At 40.8% G+C, this 10,674-nt stretch overlaps 1 protein-coding gene across 7 annotated transcripts in view; it reads right to left on the minus strand.

The window, feature by feature from the left end:
• Window positions 1-8,508, minus strand: part of Glb1l2 (galactosidase beta 1 like 2) — a 39,157-nt gene extending 30,649 nt beyond the window's left edge. For all 7 annotated transcript variants that reach the window (XM_058575250.1, XM_046432811.2, XM_058575252.1 and 4 more), the window contains exon 1: window positions 8,275-8,508. In XM_058575250.1, the coding sequence (XP_058431233.1) occupies window positions 8,275-8,492 (218 nt within the window). In that variant the 5' untranslated portion in view covers window positions 8,493-8,508. The remainder of the gene's footprint in view (window positions 1-8,274) is intronic.
• Window positions 8,509-10,674: the final 2,166 nt, after the last annotated feature.

The following is a 10,674-nucleotide window of genomic DNA, read 5'->3' on the forward strand; positions in this document are numbered from 1 at the left end:
AACAGAGAACATCCTTGTGCTGATATTGGAAACTAAACAACTATCATCTGGCTAGGCTGGCACCAATGAAGCTGAAACTGACATGTTCTCACAGCTTACCTAGATATAGGTGTATATATTACCTGGCTTTTGTTTCTATAAATTATAACCCCTCTGTAAGACCTACAGAGAAACAATCTAGCTGCTTCTCCCGAGTTCAATCAAATTGCATTACCTTCATGTTTCTTTTTACATCATTTGCTTATGTGAGTAGGCAGCTGAATTGGGCCAGCTGGGATCCAGGCAGGCTCCCTGGCTTGGCTGCCAGTAACAAAACCAAGGGCAACTTACATTCTTTGAGGCTAGAGCTTACAGTAACACTTTCTTCTGGAATTTCTATTGCTTTAGTATTTGGCTTCATTTTAGAGAAGCCACTTTTCAGTCATCATAGTGAACCAGACATCACATAGTAGGCTTCAGCTGCCACCCTACAATCTGTCCTTGGATTTTCACTGCTCAGTAACGTTCTGTTTCTCCACCTAGAAAACGAGGTGGCCATGTTCATAGTTTAAGGCCAGGTGCCTGGAAGAAGGCATAATGTGTCAGGATTCTTGATGGGGCCATGAGATGTGAAGAACAGCACATAAAGTAGACTGAGCTCTACCACAACCTAGGGAACAGAATTCTCAACAGACTCAACAAAGTAGAGTAGAGGGTGAAGTCTTCTGATACTCCATTCTTAATCATTGAAGTGAGTCATGAGGACAAAAGGTACAGTATAGACTCTAGCAGGCAAGGTGTTCCTGGGCATGAGAAGTTCTGGGTGGATGTGTTTGAATGGAAGAAGGCAAAGAAACAGGTGACAGGTTTCCACATCTTTCACTCTGAATGGAACCATGAATGGATTCTCAAGTTTCAAAGCAGGTCTTACAGGGTGGCTGTAGGACATCAGATCCAATCACCTCCTTGAAAAATCTCTTTGAATAAGGCATGCTAATGAGGACAATCTTGAATGTGCACTGCACATTCCCAAGTCACCAATAAATCCTGCAAAATCTGATCAGAACCCTGGCTAGTGATGGGATTGGGAGGCGTCACTTGGATCATGGTCATCTCCTTTAGGCATTTGTTCAGCATGCAGAGTCTGATCTCACATGAATGAGCCAGGATCCATACAATTGGACACAACAGAGACAGAGTCATGAGCAGCTGGAGTTGGATAGCCTAAGGCAGAGATCAGGTGACATTCATGCAGTATGAGGTTGGCCAAAGCCATGGCTAAGCTAGACACCTGCAGCAGGTGTCTGCAATTACAGTCCTTCAAGTCCCAAAACACAAGTCCTTGCTGATCCCAAGTACTTTATACAAATTATGCACTTGGTTATCTGAGATAACAGCTTATAAGTTCAATTTTCAGGTACACAGTGCTCCTATTTGGGCCTCCTGAAACAAATTCAACTGAATCTGAGTTCAGGCATCATATTAACATGCTAACCAAGAAAACACTCACTTTTTCATTCACTCAAACTGGAGACCATGATTTTAGATGGTATGTCCATTTGCCCCCAACAGCTGTCAATTCTGTTCTCTCTGCCCTTAGCAGTGAAATTTAAGGGTGTAAGAAAGGAAGTACTTAATCTTTGGCCCAGGCCATTCTCTTAACACCTATACTTCAAAATATTGCCTCTTGGATTAATCCTTGAGACGTGAAGAATGGTAGCCATAGGGAAATAGAATTCACTCCGTGTGCCTGGCCCAGCTTAGATGTGCCCCTTGATCTGAGCTCAATACTTTGGGTTCTTTTGCTAGAAGAATCAAATACTCCACAAGACTTGGATGATGCCAAGCCCAAAGCAAGTATATGCATTTTGCAGAGACACAAGGTCTAAGGCATGAATGCATCCCATTACCTCTGTTCTTCTTCCTGATGAGGTTCAGGAAGCCAGAACTGGCTGATACCCAGGCTCCTGCAAATCAGACCAGGTGACTGACCTGACCAGAAATAATACTGTGGTTTGGAGAGCAAGACTTTCTAAAGGAAGTGTGTGCTAGGCCAACACCTTAAGATGCAAAATAACAAAAACTTTCATCAGTAACCTACCACATACAATAGCAACAAGGTGCCCCACTATTAGATCACTGTACATTCACTATGGGAAATTTTTCATTAATAGCCTCATAGATAAAACAAGTAAATTAAAATAGATCAATTATCTCAGTCTAGAGAGAAGTGAAAATCCTATTAGATAACTCAAAAGGACTCTACAGTTAATAAGACTCTGATCTTTGAGATGTTCTAAAAATCTGAATGCAATGACCTCATGAAATAAAAAACAACATAAATGTGTTACATATATTTTAAAATCTATCACATGGGACTTACTGAAAAGGGTACATAAAAGATGGATTAGTTCTTGTAAGACCCAAGGAATCCACATTGTCTTCCACACATATTAAACAGGATTTCTTCCTGTTAGGCTGTGGAGTTGAGCTTAGAATCTCCTTTATACTAATCCAACAGAAATGACATGTACTATTTTGAAAATGACTATGAAGATTTAAAATGAATGTTTTGGTCAGCAGTTCTACTTATAGAAATATATCTAACAGATATTCATTTCACTTGGTTTACTTTAGTAGCCAAAATATTTTAAAAATCAATACCCATCAATAGAGAACTGTTGTCCAATGAACAAGTGGATGCATACAATACCTCCAAGAGAAAACATTTTCATAAACAGTCTCTGGTGGGAGGGAAGAGAGAAGGTCCCTAGGAGACAAGAGTGGGAGCTTCACTTCATTAGATCCCCCTTCATCCTTGAATAGTCATCATATTTATTTATTATCTACCTATGAATTGAAATTTTAATATAAACACAATCTGTTATTAGAAAGAGCAACCCCACTGTTCTATTGAGTGTCAGAGTACAGAAGAATGAGTATCCACCAAGAGTCCAATGAACAGACATCAGTCAAAAAACATCTGCTTCCTTACTGTAAGTCTCTAAAAACAATCCTTTCTCTTTTATCCCAGAAGTTCCACACAATAAGCACTGTTTTTTAAAATGGTCTTTAATATCCAGAGCAACTGATTTAAGAAAAGTTAAAACTGAGTGGATAACTAGGTCAAATGGTGGTTCCATTCCCAATTTTCCAAGAAATCTCCATATCCCTCTTCTCAGCCTATACCAATAGGATTTAAAAACAGCATACAACAGGGACATAGCCACATCAATGGTTATAGCAGCACAATTCACAATAGCTAAACTGTGGAAATAACCTAGACGCCCTTCAATAGATGAATGGATAAAAAAAATGTGTGGCATATACACACCATGGGATATTAATCAGAAATAAAAGAGAATAAAATCATGGCATTCGCAAGTAAGTGGATGGAGTTAGCCAATCCCAAAAAATCAAATTTGAATGTTTTCTTTGATATAAGGAGGCTGATTCATACTGGGATAGGGAAAGAGAGCATGGGAGGAATAGACGAACTCTAGATAGGGCAGACAGGTTAAAGGGGAAGAGAGGGGCATGGGGTAATTAATGATGGTGGAATGTGATGATCATTACTAACCAAAGTACATGTATGAAGACACGAATTGGTGTGCATATACTATGTATACAATCAGAGATATGAAAAATTGTGTTCTATATATGTAATAAGAATTATAATGCATTCTGCTGTCATATATAAATAAAAAAGAAAAAGAAAAAAAAACTGAGTGGAGACAAAGAAGCAAATAGCCCCATACCAAAAGAACACTGCCTCTGCTGGAGATGGCAGGTTAGAAGGGTGGGAGGGAGCAAATGGGCTCCAGGGTCCTTTCCAGGTACAAGATGTTCTTAAAGCTTTTGTCTTCACGTTCCAGAATCTCCTGAATTCTTTTCCAGAGAAGCATTTGAGGTGACACGATGCATCATTTCTTCAAAGACTAAGTGCTTTTATTTCATTTGCTACTTCCTTGATCTAAGGTGGGAAGAACCTTTTGGTATTTTGATATTTCTGCTGCCTAGTCTGTGCAGCTCCTTGCCCCCACTTTTCTGGGTATTCCCAACTCCTAAATTGCAAACTCATGGATAGTGTCAATTCTCCAAGAAAACTCTGGTCTCCTTCAGTTATTGGCTAGCATGGTCCTGCAAGAGTCCAGGTGCCATCTCACCAGCACAAAGTGAATCAAACATCCCACCTTTCCTGCATGACAAGACACTGCACAAGGAGCTTTGCTTCACCTCTGATGTCAAACAGGTGATTACCTGCACTTCCCAAATGCTGAAAGGCTCACCTCTAGAGGATGAAAGGACAGAATTCAAAGGGTTTGAACATTCCAAGGACTGTGACTCAGGCCTCCAAGCAGAGTTGAGTCCATCTAGGCAAAGCTCATAAAATCAATGACCTCACAGGAAGAGACACCATCCATTCACATACCTTTGGAAGACAGGCTACGATTTGGATCAAATAAAGTGACCAGCATAGCAAAGTTATCCACCTTTACCAAGGGGAAAGAGTTAATGGAATTCCCCTACCCCTTTTCTTTTTTTACAGGAAGTGCTTGGTGTCCAGAATCCAGATAATGGCAGTGCAGGAACAGAGAATGACAGGGATGAAAGGAGAAATCAACATATCTTTCAGGAGCTTAATGCTGGCTGCCTACTGGAGGCTTTCCTTTCTCTCAGTATTTGCTAGCTAAAATTTCAGTTGTAAGAGATGCAGAGCTGATTGAATTATTGTTCAGTGATGCATTTATATTAAGGAAAATTCAATCATACTGCCTTGATCATATCAAGCAGGCATTCTTTTTTTTTTTTTTTGGTCATGCTAAAGATTGAATGGAGCATGCGAGCATTCGAGGCAAGCACTCTACCAACTTAACTACATCCTTAGCAGGCATTCTTTGTTTACAGATTGAGTGGAAGAAAGAGGAGGGCAATTGGCTCAATGGTCTGACTCACACTGATATAAGCATCATAGATTTCAAGATAATAAGCTAAGTAAAAGGAACTAAGCAAAAAAAAAAAAAAAAAGGTATGCATTTTACATTACATTTCTATAAAACTCTAGAAAATACAAACTAATATACAGTGCTTGGGGAGAAGGAAACTGTGGGAAGGAAGGATGACAAAAGGGTACAAGGATATTGGGGGGGGGGCTAAAGGATATTTTCACTTTCTTAATTGTTATGGTATTTTCCCAGATGAGTGAACATACATACATCTCTCTCTCTCTCTCTCAAGAGAGAGAGAGAGAGAGAGATACAGAGAGAGACAGAGAGAAAGATGGAGATATATATATATCAAAGTTTATCAAACTTTATATGTATATATGTCCACCTTGTTTCATGAAAATTATACTTAAAAAAAGATAGTTTTTAAGAAAGACCATTGTTCAAGCTAAAAAAACCTAAAGTTCAAATCCTCCTCAAGTCAATCCAGTCCTCCTATTTCTTAGATATCATGTAATCAAAAAACTATGTTTATCCAAGAACCAAACCAAGGAAAAGTCTGCGAGAGAAATAAAAGAAAGAAATATTACTATTAAATTCTTTCTGCTACCATCACCACCACTGCCATCCACATACCTGCCTTCTGGGGTACAGAAGAAGGGAGAATCCTGACAACTGGGGCTTCACAATGCTGTGAACTGAGAAGCCAGTTTCCATGTGACCTATATTCCATGGGCCACACCAACATTCCCCACTAACAGCTGGGAGAGGCCCCCACCTCCCACTCAGTTAATGATCCAATCAAAGCTGGGGTAAGGCAAGAAGAGAGAAAGACAAAGAGTCTATTCTCCTCCAGCCTCCAGGCTACTAGAGTAATTCACAATCACTGATATCCAGCCCAAGTCGAAGGAATTGGGCAGAAAGTGCCTAGGAGGGTGAGACAATCAAAAATATACAAAAATGTGGCATTTATACACCATGGAGTATTACGCAGCACTAAAAAATGACAAAATCATAGAATTTGCAGGGAAATGGATGGCACTAGAGCAGATTATGCTTAATGAAGCTAGCCAATCCCTAAAAAACAAATACCAAATGTCTTCTTTGATATAATGAGAGCAACTAAGAACAGAGCAGGGAGGAAGAGCAGGAAGAAAAGATTAACATTAAACAGATACATGAGGTGGGATGGAAAGGGAGAGAAAAGGGAAATTGCATGGTAATGGAGGGAGACCCTCATTGTTATACAAAATTACATATAAGAGGTTGTGAGGGGAATGGGAAAATAAACAAGGAGAGATATGAATTACAGTGGATGGGGTAGAGAGAGAAGATGGGAGGGGAGGGAGGGGGGATGGTAGAGGATAGGAAAGGTAGCAGAATACAACAGTTACTAATAGGGCATTATGTAAAAATGTGGATGTGTAACCGATGTGATTCTGCAATCTGTATTTGGGGTAAAATTGGGAGTTCATAACCAACTTGAATCTAATGTATGAAATATGATATGTCAAGAGCTTTATAATGTTTTGAACAACCAATAATATATATATATATATATATATATATATATATATATATATATATATTATACACTTCATATATATATATGAAGTGTATTCTAAAGGATCCTAAGAGATGGTCTTGAACCTGGTTCAGAGCATCTCTGGTCTCTGTCTTACCTGCTAAGTAAGAGGGGTAGCAGAAACAACATCTTTCCTAAGCATTTCAAACTATTCCCAGGCTTGAGTCACAGCTATTTATTCTCTAATGCCATTCCCAGGCAACTCCATAGGCCCCAGCCTGACTTCTTCTTTCGTTACCCCACATGGGCAGGAATATGGTTAATTCACCTGTAAGAAGGTCAGACTTACTCACAGCCCATTCAGCTGCCTGACACCTCCTCTCTATTTAGCCCAACAACAACAAACACCCACTCTCCTTCTCATACACTTTCCTAGGGCTATTAGTATGCTATCTCAAGCCCTTTAGTGCTGGCCCTCAGTTTGGGTCTGATGCAAAACTACTGTATTCCTGATCAACAACAGGCTATATGCACACAGCTAACCCATTCTCTCTGGAGCCCAGGATCCTTGACATCATGCTGTATATAAGACACTCCTGCTGCCACTGCTCTGAGCAATTCTTCTGGGAGTTGCATCAGCCTCAGCACCTGTAGGAAAGCTCAACACCCTACAAAAGCCAGGGCCAGTCTTCAAAGAGGATGACTGAGTGATCATGGCCAAGATGGGAAATGAAAAGCCTTGTAAGTGTTCTGCACCCCAGAGTAGAGCCATTTTCTTATTTCAAACATTGTTATGACATCCCCTCATCTTAGAAACAAAAAACAAAGAAGGTGTAAATGGTAAATATAAAGTTTCCAATTGTTCTTCTGACAGCAAAAACATTTAGATCTTTACCTCCATCAAAAACATCCCTATCTCACAGGGGAAGTTCAGAGAAATGAAGTAAAGGGATAGAGAAGATGCCAATGACAAAGCTGAGGGGTGATATCCCTGCTACCAGTTCCAGTGGCTCCTCCTTCAGCTTCTCACCAACCTCCAGTGCCAAACCATTGCATGCTGCTGCTGGCTTCCCCAGCAACACGGATGGTTTTGAATATGAAAAGTGCCAGGCATGACCTGAAAGATGGCCAAGTCTAAAAACAAATACAGTTTAGAAAAATTCTGGGGTAGAGAAGCCAGAAAATTTTTACACAGGTGCTGGGTATGATTATATCAGGGAGCCCAAGCCAAAAAAAAAAAAAAAATTCTAAATGGGCAGGGATGGAGGAGTCAGCTGGTGAATGAGGGAAAGTGGAGAGAGCCACTTATCAATACTAGCATCGTGCAAATACATCAGATCTGAAGATCCAGGAAGGCAATGGACAACGTCCTTATGACCTTGCTGAGTGGGCTAAATCCGCCATAGCTGTAGGCATTGAGGCGCTGACCTCTGGGAAGAGGAGACTCCCAGAAGGCTTGGGAGGAAAGGCTTGAGGGCCTGGGCGAACAGCTGAAGGGGGTTAGGTGGAGTGTGTGAAGGTTAGTTCTGCTGACATTCCCAGAGTGCTGAGAAGGCGGAGCAGAACCTCGAAAATAGGGACAGGGAGTGAGAAGTTCCAATGCACAGGCGACTAGGGGAGGGCAGTGCCTGGTGTCGCCCAGACTCCTGGATCAGAGTACTTGGAGACGCAGAGGGACTCCAGGGTGTTGAGCTCCAAGAAAGAGGAGTCTAGGCACGCTTCCGTGGGAAGTCGGGATTCGTGGACTGCAGGAGGCGAGAACCTGAGGTGTGGAAGGCTGGGGTGAACGCAGTCCCGCTGGTGCTGGGCGGGACTCTCTCTCACCTGCGGATCACTAGGAAGCTCAAGATGACCAGCAGCAGGAGTCCGAGTGTGCGGCCTGGCCTCCGCCGGAGGCTCCACGTGGTCATTGCTCTCTTGCTGCTCGCAGAGACCAGGTCCCACTCCAGCCAGCCCCTCTGTGCCAAGCGAGAGCCTTGGAAGTGAGGGCGGAGCCGCGCGCTGGTAGCCTGGGCAACCCAGCAGCGACCCGCCAGGCCCATTGCTGCCTGTTGGCTGCGGTCCGCGGCCCCGCCCCGTGCGGCCGGGAAGCTCGTAAGTAGAGGCGGGGCTCCGGCGGGGCTCCGGTGGGGCGGGGACGGGGCACGGGTTATCTCCTACTCCCCTGAGATTCAGGTGACAAGCTCTGGTCTCCCACCGTGTTACAGAAAAGCAGTTCAAGTTTCAAAAGGTCTTTGCCTGCACTTGAAATGCAGGAGCGGAAATATTGGGCAAGTGTTGTCGGGTTCTTGAATACCTTTGTATCCACAGCCTACACTACAAAGCAGGTATTAAAGGCGCCTGTCAAGCGGGAGCAACCAACAATTCAAACTTCGAAGAAAAAAAAATTAAGTAATAATTCCATTCATGTGAAAAGCCAGAGCATTGAGCATTGTAGAATGTTTTTTAGTACATATTTTATGGTTTAGTGTGTTTCATGTTGGAATAGCTGTGAGGTGGCCAGAGAGAGAAAATTATTCTAGCATTGGTTTCCACAGGTTTATTCTGGACCTAACTTCCAGCCCTCCAATTTAAAAAAAATAAATAAATAAATTTTAAATTTTTTAAATTTTACAGATAAAATCCTCACATTTTAGGAAAGAACAATATAATTATCATGGCACAAAACCATGTTCCAAAGGATATTATGTAATATTTGGGTGAAATTTTTGCTTTGACAATCATAAACCAACACTTCCCAGAAACAAAATTCAGATTTTATTGTACAAAATTCCAGAAAGGCAAATGATTTTTCACTGGATCAAGTATTATAGAATATCTTCCCCTGTTGGTTGTTTTAAATCCATTTCCTGTACAAATCACATATTGTAACTTGTAAAGATAATAGGAATAAAATGAAATTTCAGTTCTTATTACAAAGACATACAGTTTGGTGTGAAATTGTTTTTGAGCATTAGGAAAATATTTTAGTCTAGTAACAAAAGTTAAACAGAGGAAAGGCAAAAACAAACCAATAAAAAAGGTGGGGGAGCTGCCAGAATTAGAGTAGATTGGGCTTTGAATACTACAGTTATGACAACAGGACCAGGAACGTCCCTACAAGCATGCAAGATGGACAGGAGATTCCCTAAAACACTCCTTAATCAATCCCTTTTCTCCATTTTTAAGAAATACAATTATTTATGGTTGTTAAGACTATAATGAAAAATTTTGGTTTAACTGGGATAACAGCACATGGAGAAAATGTCCAAGATTAGCCCCTTTTAACTACAGAAAACCTTCCCAAAGATGCCCACCCCACATTCATTCCCTCATGTTACTGAGCAGTGGCAGAACCTATTAAACATTGGGATATTCTCACATTGTTTAAACAATACCATCATCTCTATTTTTTCCAGATATTAGTAAAATATTGTTACCATGAGCTACAGAAACCTCAAACTCAGGCTAGGGGTATAGCTCAGTGGTAGAGCACTTGTGCAAGGCCCTGGGTTTGATCCCAGCAGTGAAAAAAAAAAAAAAAAGCCTCAATTTCCCAGCCTACACCTGTTCCTCTGTTTTTTATTTGTGTAAGGAAAAAAAAAGTGCATAACTCATTTCTAAACAATATCACCCCTTAACCTTATGGGAAGTCCCAAGTTCAGGACTATAAACATACCCTCCATACAATTTAAGAACAATTTTACCTATATTTAATTATAACACAGAATGCTACAAAAATAGCACTAACCTAAGAAGTGTTTTGCTGTTTTGCTGAGAGGACAAGACCTTCATTTTATAAAATATTAATAAGGTAACTGCTTTAGTTTCCCCTTTCCAAAATGTCTAATGATCTTAGCTCAAAGCTGACAATGAAAATAGTTAAATTTAAATCTCTAGAAATAAAGTCTATATTAACAATGAATTGGCATGAAAGTGATATAAACAAGAGGTCTGTAAGGTGCTTGGGTTGTAATGAATCCTCAATACACAGAAATCACAATCTTCCAGGCCATCCTTCTCGTGTCCAGTATTGAGAAAATATAAGAAATACTTTTAAAAAATGAAGGCTTATTGGTATCCTCAGTTCACTTCTCTAAGTCATTGCTTCAACAGATCAGACCCAAGGAGCACAGCCCCGTTATTGAGAATCACCATATTCCACATAGTCCATGGGAAAAAAATGTACATAGAGCAGCACATAGGAGAATAAAAACTGCGATAACACAGGATAGAACCATGGGG

Source organism: Marmota monax, unplaced genomic scaffold (assembly GCF_021218885.2).
Source record: "Marmota monax isolate L192 unplaced genomic scaffold, Marmota_monax_Labrador192_F-V1.1 WCK01_AAM20220418_F8-fsc00062, whole genome shotgun sequence".
NCBI classification, from domain to species: domain Eukaryota; kingdom Metazoa; phylum Chordata; class Mammalia; order Rodentia; family Sciuridae; genus Marmota; species Marmota monax.